At 40.1% G+C, this 17,035-nt stretch overlaps 1 protein-coding gene and 1 non-coding gene across 2 annotated transcripts in view; both read right to left on the bottom strand.

Annotated features, from left to right (window-relative positions):
* Positions 1-8,475: 8,475 nt before the first annotated feature.
* CHP1 (calcineurin like EF-hand protein 1) overlaps positions 8,476-17,035 on the bottom strand; it is a 45,822-nt gene continuing 37,262 nt past the window's right edge. The window contains exons 5-7 of the mRNA XM_060618903.3: positions 15,376-15,437; positions 10,603-10,725; positions 8,476-10,445 (exon numbers count right to left, since the gene is read on the bottom strand). Coding sequence (XP_060474886.1) covers positions 10,392-10,445; positions 10,603-10,725; positions 15,376-15,437 — 239 coding nt within the window. The 3' untranslated portion in view covers positions 8,476-10,391. The remainder of the gene's footprint in view (positions 10,446-10,602; positions 10,726-15,375; positions 15,438-17,035) is intronic.
* LOC132670503 (U6 spliceosomal RNA) lies at positions 12,282-12,390 on the bottom strand. Its single transcript, XR_009606741.1, has one exon. It is a non-coding gene; the product is annotated as a U6 spliceosomal RNA (small nuclear RNA).

A 17,035-nucleotide genomic window follows, 5' to 3' on the forward strand; every position in this document is an offset into this window, starting at 1 on the left:
ACTTGCGCAAGCGCCCTCTTTTCCCCCTGTAGGTTGGACGGAATGTACGTCAATCAATAACGCCGGCCCATCTCTTTTCCATCTATCCTTTTGTCGGATTGGGTCCCAGGGTTGAGGTAATAGGAAAAGACGTTGTTGTAATTCACTTGTTAGGAATGTAAAATTATTTCCACGTAGAAGATGTGTCACTTCTTGGAAGGGTAGTCTGGTTAGGCCGTATGACTTTTTAAAGCCACCGTTAGGTTCAACTATACTGCTAATAATTTCATTCTCGGGCCGGGAGCTTTTAATCCTGCGCATGACACCACACCTAGGCAGACAATTTAATAGCTCCAGTTTCTATCTGACTGTCTGACCTGTTTCTACTCCTAAAGGGTCCAAACGTCAGACCCCTGTTTACAGCTCTGGTCAGTACACGAGAGCAGATTAGGGTCCTTCTGCCGAATGTCATACGTTATAACTGACAGTTTTGTTGCTTCCTACACTCAGCTGTGGGGCTCTTCAGATATTTTCTTCAAGGATTGTTCCGAGAGGCGGGTAGGGTAATTAGAAGTTACTCTTAGGCTGTGCGGCAGAGGGCTCCCGTGTAGGAGGTGTAGGTCCTCAAACAGCAGTACGACTGTCAAACGGGCTGCTTTCCAGAAGAATGGATTCCTAAGGCTGCACCTCCCTGAGATACAATTTCCAAAGTCCTCGGATGGAGCCAAGGAGTCCTATTTTTACAGAAACTTATAAAGGGCAACTACGGGAAAACCTACTGTTAATAATATCATACCTAATGGTGAGACTTCATACTTCCCCTTTAAGATCAGAAACAAGGCAAGTGAGGACACAGGCTCCCTTCACCTCTATTCAACATGGTACTGGGGGGTGTGTGTGGCCAGTGCAAAAAGGCAAGCAAACAAAAGGCATCCAGATTGGAAGAAACAAAACTATCTTTATTTGCAGGTGACGTGGTCCTCTGTAGAAAATCATAAGGAGTACACACACAGAGGAAAAACAAAAACAAGACTAATGGAACTTATATGTTTAATAAGATTGCAGGCTACAAGATCAGTATACAAAAATCAACTGTTATTTCTCTACATTAATAACAAAAAATGAAATTAACAACGCATTCACAATAGCATCAAAAAGAATAAAATACTTAGGAAAAAATTTAGTATAACATGTTGAAGATTTATACACCAAAAATATAAAACACACCGAGAGAAATTAAGATCTAAAAAAGTAAAGACACTTTCCATGTTCATGGATTGTTAGATTCAATATTAAGATAACAGTTCTCAATTTGATTAGATTCAATGCAATACCTGACAAAATCCTAGCACTCTTTTTTTTGTAGAAACTAACAAGCTAATCATGAAATGTATAATGAAATATAAAAGTCCCAGAATAGCTAAGACAATTTTGAAAAAAAAAAAAAGTCAGAATTATACTACCAGATTCAAAACTGACTACAAAGCTATAGTTATTGAGACAGTGTAATATTCATGAGGATAGGACTACAGAATCCATAGAATAGATTTGGGGATCCAGAAACAAACCCTTCGATTTATAGTCAAATTTTTAAAGTTTATTTTCTTTGAGAGAGAAAGTGTGAGTGGGGGAGGGGAGAGAGAGAGAGGGAAAGAGAATCCCAAGCAGGCTCCTTACCGTCAGCGCAGAGCCTGATGTGGGGCAAGAACCCACGAACTGGGAGATCATGACCTGAGCTGAAGTTGGATGCTTAATTGACTGAGCCACCCAGGCACCCCATAGTCTTTTTGACCAAGATGTCAAGATAAGTAATTGGGGAAAGAGTAGTCTCTTTATTTGTTTGTTTATTTTTTATGTTTATTTATTTTTGAGAGAGAAAGAGACAGAGCATGAGCAGGGGAAGGGCAGAGAAAGAGGGAGACACAATCCAAAGCAGGTTCCAGACTCTTAGCTGTCAGCACAGAGCCCAGTGTGGGGCTCAAACTCATGGACAGTGAGATCATGACCTGTGCCGAAGTTGGATGCTTAACCAACTGAGCCACCCAGGTACCCCTAGGATAGTCTCTTCAATCCAGGATATTGGCAGGGTCGATTGATATTTAGCTCAGTTATTAAAATATTAAAATGCTTCCACACTTGCTCTAGAGTACCATTGTCCCAAACCCAAGTTTTCCTTGCCTGCCTCCTCTTACACTCAGGACTCTCCCGAACATACCTTCTATCAGCAACCGAAGGGTTTACTGCCCAGCATAGCAGAGGATCTCTGGGACTCAGCTTTAACCGTACATTCTGATAGATCAGTGTAGTACTAGCTAAAAAATATTTTGAAAATCATTCCCCAATATAGATAGTTTTCTTCCTAGGGCACTGGCAAATAGAAAAGAACCAAATACAAAACCATAAAATAGTGTCAACAGGTATTATACAGAGTGTTTCTCATTTATTTCCTCTTCCTAACAATCATGTCCTTCATGTTTAAAAATTCTGCAGATATACCTATGTGTGTTCCTACAAACACACACACACACACACACACACACACACACCAAAAACAAAAATAAAAATAAAAACTACTTTTGTAAGATACTGTTATATATACATGGAGAACGTAGTAATTATGTTATGAACCAATTAGGCAGGAATTCAAGATCATCTGGGTAAACCTCTGTTGTAATTTAGTAATTCTGCAAGATTCCTGACAAAAATGTTCATTAAAGATTTTCCTTAAGCAATTCTAGCAACTAAGGGCTAGGGAATGCACTAGTATTGGCAATATCCTGTTCCTCATTTGAATAGTATTATAATTATTAAGAAATTCTTCCTTGGGGCACTGGGCTAGCTCAGTCAGTGGAGCATGTGATTCTTGATCTTGGGGTTATGAGTTTGAGCCCCATGTTGGGGGTAGAGATTACTTTAAAAAATAAATTTGAATTTAAAAAATAAATTCTAGGGTTGCATGCTTGGCTCAGTTGGTTAAGCGTCTGATTCTTGACTTTGGCTCAGGTCATGATCTCACAGTTCATGAGTTTGAGCCCTGTGTTGGGTTCTGTGCTGACATCATGGAGCCTGCTTGGGATTCTCTGTCTCCCTCTCTTTCTGTCCCTCCCCTCTCTCTCAAAAATAAATAAATAAACATTAAAAAAAAAGAAATTCTTCCTTACAACAAGTTGGAACCTATAAACCTACCACTTCCATCCACTGTTAATAAATCTTATATATAATGCTTAATGTGTCAGGCACTCATTTAATCTTCATAACAACGCATGAAGTTGATACTGTGATCATCATCATCTTAACAGTTGAGGAAAAGGACACAGAAAGGATATGTGAATCGCTGAAGTTCATGTGCCTGATTAAGGGGCAGAACCAGGATCTGAACCCACCTAATCAGTTTCCAAAGTCCATGCTCTTTTTCCCCCCTAAGTCTATGCTCTTAAATTATACATTAGACTACCTAATTCTGTCATCTAGAAAAATAACATTAGAGCCTTTCAAGAATATATCCTTAACTACCTGGATATAGCTACTTTATTTTCTTTTCTCTACGTTAAAGCCTCGGTTCCTACAATTGCCCAAGACAGTAAGTTGTCCTGAACCCTTTGCCACATTGTTCCTTGGGAATACATCAGTTTGTCAATGACCTTAAAAGGTGATGGTCTTGGGGGCACCTAGCTGGCTCAGTTGGAAGAGCATATGACTCTTGATCTTGGGTCGTGAGTTTAAGCTCCACAAGGGATGTAGTGATTAAATAAATAAAACTTAATACATAGGTTTCTCTTTCTTGCCATCTCTCTTTTTGGCTTAAATATAGGAATTGATATTTATGCTTATTAAAAATCTAGATTGCTGGGGTTGCCTGACTGGCTCAGTCAGGAGCATGTGACTCTTGGTCTCGGGGTTGTGAGTTCAAGCCCTATGTCGGGTGTAGAGATTACTTAAAAAATTAAACCTTAAAAAAAAAAGTCTAGATTGCTGGAGAGTAAAATGATTAAGAGTATCCACTCTGCAATCAGAGTTCCTAGGCTTGAATCCACGCTCTACCACTAACTAGCTGTGTGACTTTGATCTTGGGAAAAAACCATTTAGCTTCTCTGTGTCTTAATCCCTTCACCTGTAAAATGGTGATAATAATGATAACTTGCTTCCTACGGTTGCTGTGGGGATTAGAGTTAACATCTGTCACACATACAGAACAGTACCTTGCATATAGTAAATGCCACATAAATATTAGCCACTATTGATTGAACACAAACTCTTAAGATGATTTAGTCTCTATTCTTCCATGGAGGGACTTGTATTAACCATTTTTACAGCTTTATGTTACTTAAAAAAATTAGTAAACATCACACTTCTATGTCTTTGTCCTTGGATGCTGAAAAGGATTGGATGATAGAAAAGTGCATGGCATGACAGATTTTCTTTAAATCCAATACTTTTATTTTAAATCTTTTATTTTAAACAGCTATATTGAGCTATAATTCACATACCATACCATCCACCCATTTGAACAGTACAATACAATGGCTTTTAGAATACTCACAAAATTGTGCATTCATCAACACAATTTTAGAATATTTTCATTACTCCAAAAAGAAACTCCATACCTCCTGGCTGTCACTCCCCAATCTCCCATCCAGGCCTTGGAATCATACAGTATTTACCCTTTTGTGACTGACTTATTTCTTAGCATAATATTCTCAAGGTTCATCGATGTTATAGCATGTGTCAGAATTTCCTTCCCTTTTAAGGCTGAATGATATTTCATTGTATGTATATGCTATGTTTTGTTTTTCCATTTACGTGTCAAGAGGCATTTAAGTTGGGGCGCCTGGGTGGCGCAGTCGGTTAAGCATCCGACTTCAGCCAGGTCACGATCTCGCAGTCTGTGAGTTCGAGCCCCGCGTCAGGCTCTGGGCTGATGGCTCGGAGCCTGGAGCCTGTTTCCGATTCTGTGTCTCCCTCTCTCTCTGCCCCTCCCCTGTTCATGCTCTGTCTCTCTCTGTCCCAAAAATAAATAAAAAACGTTGAAAAAAAAAATTTTTAAAAAAAAATAAAAAAAAAAAAAGAGGCATTTAAGTTGTCTCCACCTCTGGCTATTCTGAAAAGTGCTACTATGAACATGGGTATATGAATGATCTCTTTAAGATCCTGCTTTTAGTTATTTTGGGCATATGCTGATAAGTAGAATTTCTGGATTGTATGGTAATCCTATTTTTAATTTTTTATGGAACTGCCATACTGTTTTCCATAGCAACTGCATCCATATTACATTCCTACCAACAGTGCTCCAGGGTTCCACAATTGGGTTGTCTTTTTACTACTGAGTTGTAATTTATATATTGTAAGTACAAGTCCCTTATCAGAGATATGATTTGCTAATATTTTCTCCCATTCTTTTCACTTTCTGGATGGTGTCCTTTGAACCACCAAACCGTTAAATTTCAATGATGTCCAGTTTATCTACTTTTTATTTGTTGTACTTTTGGTGTCCTATCTGAGAAACCATTGCCTAATCCAAGGTCATAAAGATTTATGCCTATATTTTCTTCTGTAAGTTTTAGCTCTTACACTTAGGACTGGATACATTTTGAGGTGATTTTGTTGTTGTTGTTGTTGTTTTTTTTTTTCATTTTTTTTTTCAACGTTTTTTATTTATTTTTGGGACAGAGAGAGACAGAGCATGAACGGGGGAGGGGCAGAGAGAGAGGGAGACACAGAATCGGAAACAGGCTCCGAGCCATCAGCCCAGAGCCTGACGCGGGGCTCGAACTCACGGACCGTGAGATCGTGACCTGGCTGAAGTCAGACGCTTAACCGACTGCGCCACCCAGGCGCCCCTGTTGTTTTTTTTTTAATGGTGTGAGGTAGGGATCCAACTTTATTCTTTGCATGAGGGTATCCAGTTGCCCCAGTTATACCAAAGACTGTTGTCTCCCCCATTGGATTGTTTTGGCATTCCTGTTAAAGATCAATTGATCATATATGTGAGGACTTATTTCTAGACTCACAATTCCAGTCCATTTCTCCATAATCTATTCTTATGCCAATACACAGTGTTTTGATTACTCGAGTTTTGTAGTAAGTAAATTTTTCAACTGGGAAATGTGATTCCTCCAATTTTGTTCTTCTCTTTCCTGAAAAAGAAAAATGTTCTCTTAACACCGGTATTTATTTATTTATTTATTTTTGACAATGATCTTTTAGATTCTTGGTGCATGATTATTCAACTACCATCTTCAAATACAACTATAATATAATCAAATATTCTCCATCTTCAACATATAAATACTTATTTATCTCATTGATCTGATGTATAAATTTAACAACTGTTTGAAATAAGTGGAAGGAGAATAATTTGGCATATTCAATTATTTGCCAAACACATCAGCACCCTGGTTACCATCAAATTCTTTTCCATGTCTTCACAAACCACGTAATGACACATTCTAATATTTTCCCAAGGAATAGCAGTGTCTGACTGGCTCAGTCAGTAGAGCATGCAACTCTTGATCTCAGGGTTGTGAGTTCAAGCCCCACATTAAATGTAGAGATTCTAAATAAATAACCTTAAAAAAATAATAAAAAGTAAAATAAAATTTTCCCAGGGAATAATGTCAAACAGATGAGTGGATCATTAATGAAATCTTCTCTTTTCCCCTTTTGCAAACTTTGCTGATATCTGCCTCTTTCTGTTCTCTAGCCATCCCCCAATATGTATGATATCTCATAGATTAGAACTCCTGGGCACAGGTGAGGAGTGCACAGAATACAGTTATTTTTTGCACACACACATTGTATGCTACCCCAGATTTGTGATTCTGTCTCTACATCTGCCAGGAAGAGGCAGCAGGCAGCACAAAATACATCCAAAATTTAGCACATGCATTCTTCTAAAAATGAGTTTTATTCAGAAATTGAGTCAGTTCTTAGAAAATGTTTCATAAAGGGGCACCTGGGTGGCTCAGTCGGCTAAGCATCTGACTTCAGCTCAGGTCATGATCTTCTGGTTCATGGGTTCGAGCCCTGCATCGGGCTCTGCACTGACAGCTCAGAGCCTGGAGCCTGCTTTGGATTTTGTGTGTGTCTCTCTCTCCCACTGTCCCTTTTCCACTCATGCTCTGTCTCTCTTGGTCTCTCTCTCAAAAATAAATAAAACATTAAAAAAGTGTTTCATAAAATCATGGAAGTCTCCATGTCACCTTTCTCCCAGCTGTCATTCTGCAGAGAATATTTTAATAACTACTAGAAATTTTCTCTTCCATTATTGGCAGAACCACAACTCCTACCCTCAAGAAATTCAGCATCATGGAAAATAATGCTTTCTCTCCATAATCTATACAGTTGTTTGCAGATATAAGCCTCTAACCCACGTCACCATTTGATGTCACTATCAACCATTTCTTTTTCAAAAGTGAGAAGGAAAAAGATATGACATCTGTATAAAATTAGACAGGAGTCACTGAGCTCAACCAGGGCACATAGTATTGAGCACATAGATTCAAGTATAGCCTGAATGCCATGAATTAATGTTAAAAATTTCTTTTTATTATCAGTGATGTTTCACTTAATTTCCATTTTATTGAAGTTTACACCCATAAAAACTAGCACTTTTTAGACCCTTCTTAATGACTTGAGGTCTTTTTTATAAACTGATGCTGCAATGCCTTCGGGGTTAATGACCTATTTAGGATTAGTCTACACAGGACTGTTTACTGAGCTATTTAGTTTTTTTATATGGTCTCCTTTGTCAGGAGCCCTTCCTGGTTGTCAGCATACTATTTTTTACTGTAGCCACAAGACTGCTGTTCCTATGGCCATGATCAGTAACATTAAGTTTTCTCCAAAACGGTCACTTCATCTATTTTGCACTTTCACCGAATCCTAACATTAGATTCAACATGAAACAAAACTTAAACACCATGCAAGTCATTGGAATGAACTTTTGAGGCAGAGGGATGGGAAAGGACAAGAGGGTATTGTGTTAGAATTTGTATGATTGATTCCAGCTATCATTACTACTTTGGGTCCTGTAGCATGCCATTAAATCTAAAAAGAGATATTCGTACCCTACAGACGAAGCAATCACTGAGTCTTAAAAGATATGAAAAGCCGTGTAACAACAACTGGGTATAATACGTCACTGAGGCTGCACAGGCATGAGGGGGTGGACAACTTAATATCATGCAATAAACATACAGCCTACTTTTAGAGGTCTTTTCTATATTTAAAAAGCCAGGGAGTCAAGAACAGAAGTGGAATCCTACCTGGAGTGAATGGAAAGTGACTGAAGTAACAAAGCTGTGCCCAGAGACACACAGTACACACCCCTAGGATGTGAATGTCCCCACATCCTATGCCCAGGCAGCAGTAGAGCAAACATGCATTTGATAGTACAGATGTAAACCTGAATAAAGGAAACACGGTTTGGGATTTCAAACTTGAAGAAGGGGACTGAGTTCTATAAAATTCTTAGAAACACATGGACAAAATCAAGTTATTTTGTTTTAACCACAAGTATTTATTGATGGATCAAAGAATACAATTTTAATGGAACAGTAAGGCACAACCGTGGATTCAAACAGTTTGCTATACAGCCAAAAGGAGGAAAAAGCCATAAACTTAGGAACTTTAAATATGCAAGTCAAGGAGCCTCTGAAGTACCTCTCTAACAGACCAGTGTCAGCAAATTCTTCCCTTTTATACATTTCCTATAATACATCACTTGATCACAAAGTTAGACCGATACTTCATTAAGAATTTCTCAGTCATTTATACTTGAGTCATCCAGCCTGGCCACTCCTGTTTCCCACCCTTCCCAATCCCTATGCAGCATTTCTGTTTTTAAGCAATTCCCTTCTTGGATAGCCTTCCAAAGCAAGGAAACAAGCAAGCAAGCAATCAATGAGTCAGAGAAAATCGGCCAAGGGCAGATATATAGACATAAAGACTCATAAACAGATGTTAGGATGACAACAGCCTGATTCAGACAGGTTGATACCAAGCTGGATAGGCAGAGAAGTTGCTCTGGCTCATGCAAAAGCCTGTAATGCCACTTCAGGTCGTGCCACTGGTGCCAGACTCCTTGTTTCCAAGATATTAGTGATTTACAAGAGGAGCTAGGAAGTCAACGTAACCAGGTAGCTAATAATAATACATTCAGTGCTTTGGACCTCTTTTAGGAGCCGACTATGGCTTCCAGCATTAATATTTGCCAACGGTAAAATTCAGAGAGAATTTTGTGCAAAACATCAAGACACTGAAGATAACCTTTAAATCTCTTGGACTGGGATGAATTAGGCACTTCCATTACACTAATCTTCCAGTTTGGAAATGTGAATTGAAAAACATTCCAGGGCACATAACACTGAGGCATAAACCATGCTGCAGAAGTGGGGACATACCAGGCTTTTAGAATGCCCAGGCTCCTTGTTCAAAAAGCCATGAGAAAGGCCCCAAGCATATTGGCAGAGCAGCCATTCTGGTGGTGATGATGCCCCCAAACTAAACAAACCTGCAGGCATATGGCTATTTTCTGAAGAGTCAACACTGTACTAACATGAGTAGCCACGTAGGTGTGTATATTGATAATCAGAGGCCAGAGGTAGAGCGACCTGGGCAAGCCACCTAGCACACTTGGCTCTACACCTCTCACCAAGGCCACTACCTTTCAAGAAGAACATCCCCAACCAACGGCCCTTTGATGACAGAGCAGAGTGCAGGGGACCAGAGATGATCATTTTTCTGAGAGAAATGTTGGTTATGGAAAACCTCCTGGAGAGGCAACATCCCAGAGACCCATTTAAGAATGAAGATAGACAAAAACTGCCAGACCACTGCACTATCCTGCCAAGTGAGAAATACATTTAACAGGCATAGTTTAGGGTGCCAAGTAGAACACAGGGACTGAAGCTTAAAGAAAAGCAGGGAGATTGAAAGACAAAGTGAATGATCTGTTGGGTGAGAGAGAGGTAGAAAGCGAGGGATGAAAAAAGATATAAAAAAAAGATGAAGGAGCATGCCAAAGCCTGGCTGGAGGGAAGGCAGCACGGTTTCATCTACATCCAGTGAAAGAGCTTTGCTGGTTGGTTCTTGGCAGGAGTCCCTCTCTCACTTTCTCAGACTGGATGGACATGTGGCATTCAGCAGCAAACCAGGGGAGATGGTATTTAGAAATGGAGATAACTGGCGAATGATACTGAACAGAAATAGACGGGTGTACCATTCTGTAATGCCCTGTTTATACACCAAAGGCAGGTTTGTGTTGACAGACCGTATTTGGGGTTCTCATGCAACAGCAGTAGTACTTGGGGAGAAGGTGGAATGATGGGGTGGAGGTGGGGCTGGTGGTGAGGAGGACTCTCAAGTTCCAGTTCTTAAATACTCAAAAGCAAGAACAGTTTGGTCTCAGTCCTTTAGTGAAGAAATCGGATGCTCATTTTCTGTTCTACGTCCACCTTCTCCAAAACCTGGAAAGAACAAAACAAAACAAAACCCAATTACAGTTATGCAGGTCAAAAGAGGTGATACTGTCCCAAGTTCTTATCTGAATGTTTTTCTCCCTCCCTCCTGTACAACAATTTTAAAGCTTTTCAACATTTTCAAACCAGGAGGTGACTGACTGACCTTAACAAACTCTGTAAAAGAGATGGCGCTGTCCCCATCCTGATCAGCCTCCTGGATGGTCCTGTCTGCAATGCTGCCCAGCTGCTCATCTGAGATATTTACTCCGACCATCATACGTAGCACCTGCAAGACCAAGAGCCAGGAATTACAGGAGACTTGGGGGTCAGGGGAACTCTTTTATGAAGATTAAAGGAAAATTCACTCCCACCCTCTTTTCCTTTGATGTCCTTAAATACAACGGCCAGAAAGCTGAAACCCTTGTCTTCTCATCTAGGCCATTCTAGATAAAGATGTGAGCAGAACTCTTTGGCAAGGTCACTGGATAGGAAGGCAAAGTTTCACTGGGGGAGAGTCGTTTGCATTTTGCTCTTCCCGTTCTTCCTGTCTGGAATATAAATATGATGCTTTCGTGGCATAGCAGCCATCTTGCGACTATGAGGTGAAAGTCGTATTGCTATGCATGCCAGAGCAAGAATACAGAAGCCTGATTCCTGGACGTCACTCAGGTACAGCACCAACCCAGATAATCTATCCCAAGATTTCTTATTGCATGAGGCAAACTAGTTCCTTATTGGTTTAAGTCAGTTTGGTGGAGCTTAATAGGAACCCCATTGGAATGTAGTAGTCCTCTTTGAAGCAGTGGATTATATTAAACCAGCTATTTCTCAAGTATAACCAAGAAACATAAAGACCTTTGAAGGCTTAAATACTAAATCCTTCTTTTGAGAAAAATAACAAAAATATTTAAAGGGCTACAGTAAAGAGAATTTGAACACTGTTTCACCAAATTTGTTTCACACATAACCAAGAACCCCCCTCTCCTCAATTCTTTAGGGCATAAATATACTCTGGAAATTGCTACTTTAAGCACAATAAGCAACCGTAGTGATATGAAACGAGGGACAGGGTGCTTTTGTGATGCCTCACATTACTGTAGTCAGCCACCTCTGTCTTCAGAGATAAGAGTTGAGCTTTTCCACAGGAAAGAAAGGCTTTCCAGCCCAGCTGTTCACAAGCCTTCCTTTCCCCCACCTCTTACATCCTTATCCAATCTCATGACACAGACTTTTAAAAAAAGAGCTGAAATATGGATTTGCATCAACACTGGTTATTTCTTTTCACAAACTGATTCTTGAAAATTGGAAGGTGTACGTTTGGGGTACAAATTGTACCCCAAATTGGGGTACATATTGAAGGATTAATAGAAAGAGGCAATCCTGGCAAAAATAATAAATGGACAAGTCATTTGCCATCTTCCCTGATCGTCTGTGGCTGACTAGAAAAATTCATCCTCAAATAGCACCTTCTTCAGATCTGCGTCCAATTATTCCTGAGGTGTTTTATTTTTAGAATTAGAGAACTGCATTGAGCATGTGTGCTCTGTGGGGATAGGAGTGGTGTTGTCTGAGGAATCACTCATACAATCTGTTCAAGAGAACAAGAGGGTCTAGAAGTGGCTTGATCCAGGTCCCAGCGACCAGTGGCCCATGTAGTCATCCAGGCCTCTGTGCCCAGTCAGCTATCCACAGTGCCACTGAGGGCTGTAGTTGGAAGTTCATTAGCAAACAGGGCTTTCATTATTCCCACTTGGTTAATATCTGCTAAGGTTTGTTGTATATTCCTTTCATCAGTGTAAGAAAGCTCCCTTCTATCTGTTTTTATGTCTTTTTTTTTTTTAATTTAATATGTAAAGGTTCATAAATTTGCATGTCATCCATGCAGGGGCCGTGCTAATTAATCTTCTCTGTATCATTCCAATTTTAGTATATGTGCTGCCAAAACGAGCACTTTCTATGACTTCTTAAAAAATCATGAATGAGGGTGCCTGGCTGGCTCAGTCAGTTGAGCATCTGACTCTCCATTTCAACTCTTGATTTAGGATGGGTCATGACCCCAGGGTTGTGGGATGGAGTCCTGCACTAGGCTCTGCACTGAGGGTGGAGCCAGCTTGGGATTCTTTCTCTCTCCCTCTGCCCCTCTCCCCTGTTTGCTCTCTCTCTAAAATTAAAAAAAAAAAAAGGGGAGGGGGGGATGCCTGGGTATCTCAGTCAGTTAAATGTCTGACTCTTGATTTTGGGCTCAGGTCATGATCTCACAGTTTGTGAGATCAAGCCCCGCAATGGGCTCTGTGCTGACAGCATGGAGCCTGCTTGGAATTCCCCACCCCCCTCTTCCTCCCTCCCTCCCTCCCTCCCATGTGTGCGTGCTCTCTCTCTTTCAAAATAAATAAATAAATAAACGTTAAAATTTAAAAAAAGGATTTAGGGGTGCCTGGGTGGCTCAGTTGGTTAACTGTCCGACTTCAGCTTAGGCCATGATCTCACAGTTCATAAGTTTGAGCTCCATGTTGGGCTCTGTGCTGACAGCTTAAGCCTGGAGACTGCTTCAGATTCTGTGTCTCCCTTTCTCTTTGCCCCTCCCTGGCTCACGCTCTGTCTCTCTCCCTCTCAAAAATAAATAAATTAAAAAAAAAATTTAAAAAAATCATGAATGGATGATGAATTTTGTCAAATGCTTTTATTCTGTGGAAAAGACCGATTTTTCTTCTTTAATCTGTTAATATGGCAAAGTATATTAATTTTCTAATTAAAAAAATGTTTTTTAATGTTTATTTTTGAAAGAGAGAGAAAAAGAGACAGAGAGTGAGCAGGGGAGGGGCAGAGAAAGAGGGAGACACAGAATCTGAAGCAGGCTCCAGGTTCTGATCTCTCAGCACAGAGCCCAATGTGGGGCCCGAACTCACAAACTGAGAGATAATGACCTGAGCCAAAGTCAGATGTTTAACAGACTGAGACACCCAGGCACCCCTTTTAATTTTCTAATTTTAAACTAACTTTGAATTCCTGATATAGACCCACCTTGGCCAGAATCCAGTATCCTTTTTATACACTGCTGGATTTAATCTGTCAATATTTTGTTTAGGATTTTTACATCTATGTGAATGAAAGGGATTGTGCTGTAACTTTCTTTTCTTTTTTTAAAGTTTGTTTATTTATTTTGAGAGAGAAACAGTGAGAGAGAGGGAGGGAAGGGCAGAGAGAGACAGAGAACAAGAGAATCCCAAGCAGGCTCCGCCCTGTCAGCACAGAGCCTGACATGGGTCTTCAACTCCTGAACCATGAGATCGTGACCTGAGCTGAAATCGAGAGTCAGATACTCAACTGACTGAGCCACTCAGGTATCCCTGTAATTTTCTTATGCAGTCTTTATAAGGTTTTCACATCAAAGTTATGCTAGCCTCATAAAATGAGTAGAGCAACTATCTTTATTGCAGTATAATTGGTATACAATAAACTATACATATTTAAAACGTGCAATCTGTTAAGTTTTGACATATGTAGACACACATAAAACCATCACCACGATCAAGATAATGAACATATCTGTCATCTCCAAGAGTTCAACCAGGACTTTTTATAAAAATCATACTAGAAAACAACCACTCAGTCTTCCCTTAGGATAAACTCACCACAAACTTTTAAATATCCACTGAATGAATAGTTAAGAATTGCATATCACCAAATATTTTGGACATGGAAGTATCCAGGAAGATGAAATTTGTTTTCTTCTCACTTTGGTAACATGTTCATATCCTCTTCCTGCTAGGGTAAAACTAGTTCTCTGTCATCTCGACAGCTCATGAACACATTTGTCCTCAAGTCAGCTTGGTCCTGAGGAACACTCTGGTGGCACTGACTGGCATTCTGGCCATATGATCTCCCCACTCCCTGCCTCTGGCTTTTTAAAAATCCTAATAATAGAAAATAAATCAACCCACCACTCCAAAAAATCTTTCTGGCAGCCAGATCTGGGCCACAGGATGAAAACATTCAACTATAGAGCAACTGCCTCTGCCTTTTCTCCTCAGAACTCAGAAGCCCATATATAGCAATTTTAAATAAACTCTTCTCACTGAAGAACGATATCCCCAACTCAAAAGCAAAGAACGTTAACATTGACCTGCAGACTGTTTTGAATTTTGTGCTCAGACATAGAAATATAGAAATACCTTGGGTTGGTCCTTAATTTGGCCTGAGTAATCTTCAGCTTAGAAGACTTCTCAGGACACTGATTGAGTTCAGATTTACTTCAGGGTGAGTGGAAACCACTTTACTTTTTAGGTGTATCTAGAAATAGAGAAATCTCCTCATGGAAATTCCTGAATGTGTTAGCCTCCTAGGGTCCTCCAGATTCGTAAGTATTAAAGAAAAGAGAAAAGGAGAACTTTCTCCCCTCTAACTGTGTATTTAAGGAAGGTGGGGAGGGGAAGAGGAGGGCAATGCTAAGAGGATGAAATGCTAGTAGTCACTGCTAGTGCAAAGACAGGGAATTGTCTTCAGAAGCAAAGACAGTGAGCAGGTGGCTCAGCGTACACCGGCCCAGCAATAGCTCCTTGACTGTTATGTCAAGGCCAAGGACAGACGAGACAGCAGCATTTACCCAAGTGTCATCAGAATTACCTGGATGTCAATAAGCTGATGTAACAATAACTGAACTATCTGACTTAGACCATCTCGCATAGTTTAGCTCTGCTGGTCAGCACCCAAAAGACATTTAGTTAGCTTTTATATAGCAGAGACATCTGTCTTTGAGAACTCAATGAGCCAATTCAAGTTTCCCCAGGTCATCTGGTTCTGACTTATAGTTAGGACAGGATTCTGCACCAGCAGGTGGCAAATAAATGCTTACTGAAAGAAAACAATTCCTGCCCAAAAGAGTAAGCAGGCAGAGGCCCCAACAGTTGTTCGCATGCATGGCAGCTCTCCCACCTACCTGTAATAGCTCATCACGGGAAATCTTGTCATCTTTATCCAAATCATATAGTCGAAAAGCAACTGGTAGGGAAAAACAAAGTTACTGGAAATTCAGTAGTGTTTTGCCCCTTCTCAAGGAAGTAAATATGTAAAGGACGCTAGACAGAAATTTGACAACAAATAGTTTTTTAAGAGCAGTGGACATTACTTCCAGACTTTTAAAGACATAACACTTAAGAAACTGAAATGCATCTCATAATTGATGGCATCCTAGCCTTGATAAAATATGTCCCTTCTTCAGGCAAATCAGAGAACTTAATAATAAAAAGAAACAATTGCGTGTCCTTTATCTTACCTTAGAATGTTTAAAAAACAAACAAGCCCATTAGTAGTTCTATACATGAGGTCATCTCACAAAACCCATCTCACAAAACCCATGCACCGCTCACAGGGTGCCAGCCTTAGGTGCCACGCAGGCAAAGAAGCGGACTACACAAAACAGTGCTCTGGGAAAACGGCCACTTTGGGAAATTTGTGCCAAATTTCAAGTCACTGTCTTCCATGTTGGAGCCCTGAAAATAAAGAACTTCAGCTGCAAATAAAAATGCTGAGAATCTGATGGTCTCCTGGCCTTACCATGTTTCTCTCCCGTTAATAATAAATACATTTTCTGGAAACTAGGATATGTAAGAGACAATTCATGTTGCTGAAGAGCTACCACTGCATGATTTTACTGGCACTATGAAAAATCACAATGAGGAGGTGACTGCCTTGTAATTATAGCTGAACGGAGTGCGGTTTTGAGGCTTGGATTTGCTTACAGTACGCCACTAACATTTTTTGTTTTGGGTAGGGTGCTGTGAATACTAAAAAGCCAAAATCCACTTCTCTAATTATTAAGATACAGATTTAGGTCTTGTCCTCAGCAGCTCATGAGCTAGTAGAGGAGAGCAACACACACTACTCACTTCACTACATTTGCAGTGTTATCATACATATGAAATGCTGGGGAACAAAACGTATGGCACGTATGCCTTTCTGGTTCAGTAACATTTGAACATAGTCTTGAAAGACAGACAAATCTGATGACAGATGGCATTCTAGGCAGAGCTCACACTAGGTACAAAGGCATGAGAACCCGGATGAGTATCTACAAATTTAAACATCACCCCTCCTCCACTCCTTACCCCTACTGCTGCCAAAAGGAGGAGAGTCCACTAAACGTTAAAAAATTTTAGAAAAATCTAACCTGCTTGTTATAAGGTAGATATTAGAATTCTAGAGGAGAGGGGCGCCTGGCTGGCTCAGTTGGGAGAGCATGCGACTCTTGACCTCAGGATTGTGAGTTCGAACCCCACATTGGGTGTGGACATAACTGAAATAAATAAACGTTTAAAAAATTCTAGAGGGGGAAATAACTGGGAAAGACTTTCTCTGATGTGTTTTCTTTTAATTTGGTTAGTTGATTAACTATCTTTACCAAATTTGAGAATTTATATGCTTAGGAAGTTACTATTTTTTTTAATTAAAAAAAATTGTTTTTAATGCTTATTTAATTTTTTTTTGAGAGAGAGAGAAAGAGAGGGACTAAGTGCGAGCAGGGGAGGGGGAGAGAGACAGGGAGACACAGAATCTGAAGCAGGCTCTAGGGCACAGAGCCCAACATGGGGCCCGAACTC

The sequence above is a fragment of the Panthera onca genome, chromosome B3, assembly GCF_046562875.1.
Source record: "Panthera onca isolate mPanOnc1 chromosome B3, mPanOnc1 haplotype 2, whole genome shotgun sequence".
Taxonomy (NCBI): domain Eukaryota; kingdom Metazoa; phylum Chordata; class Mammalia; order Carnivora; family Felidae; genus Panthera; species Panthera onca.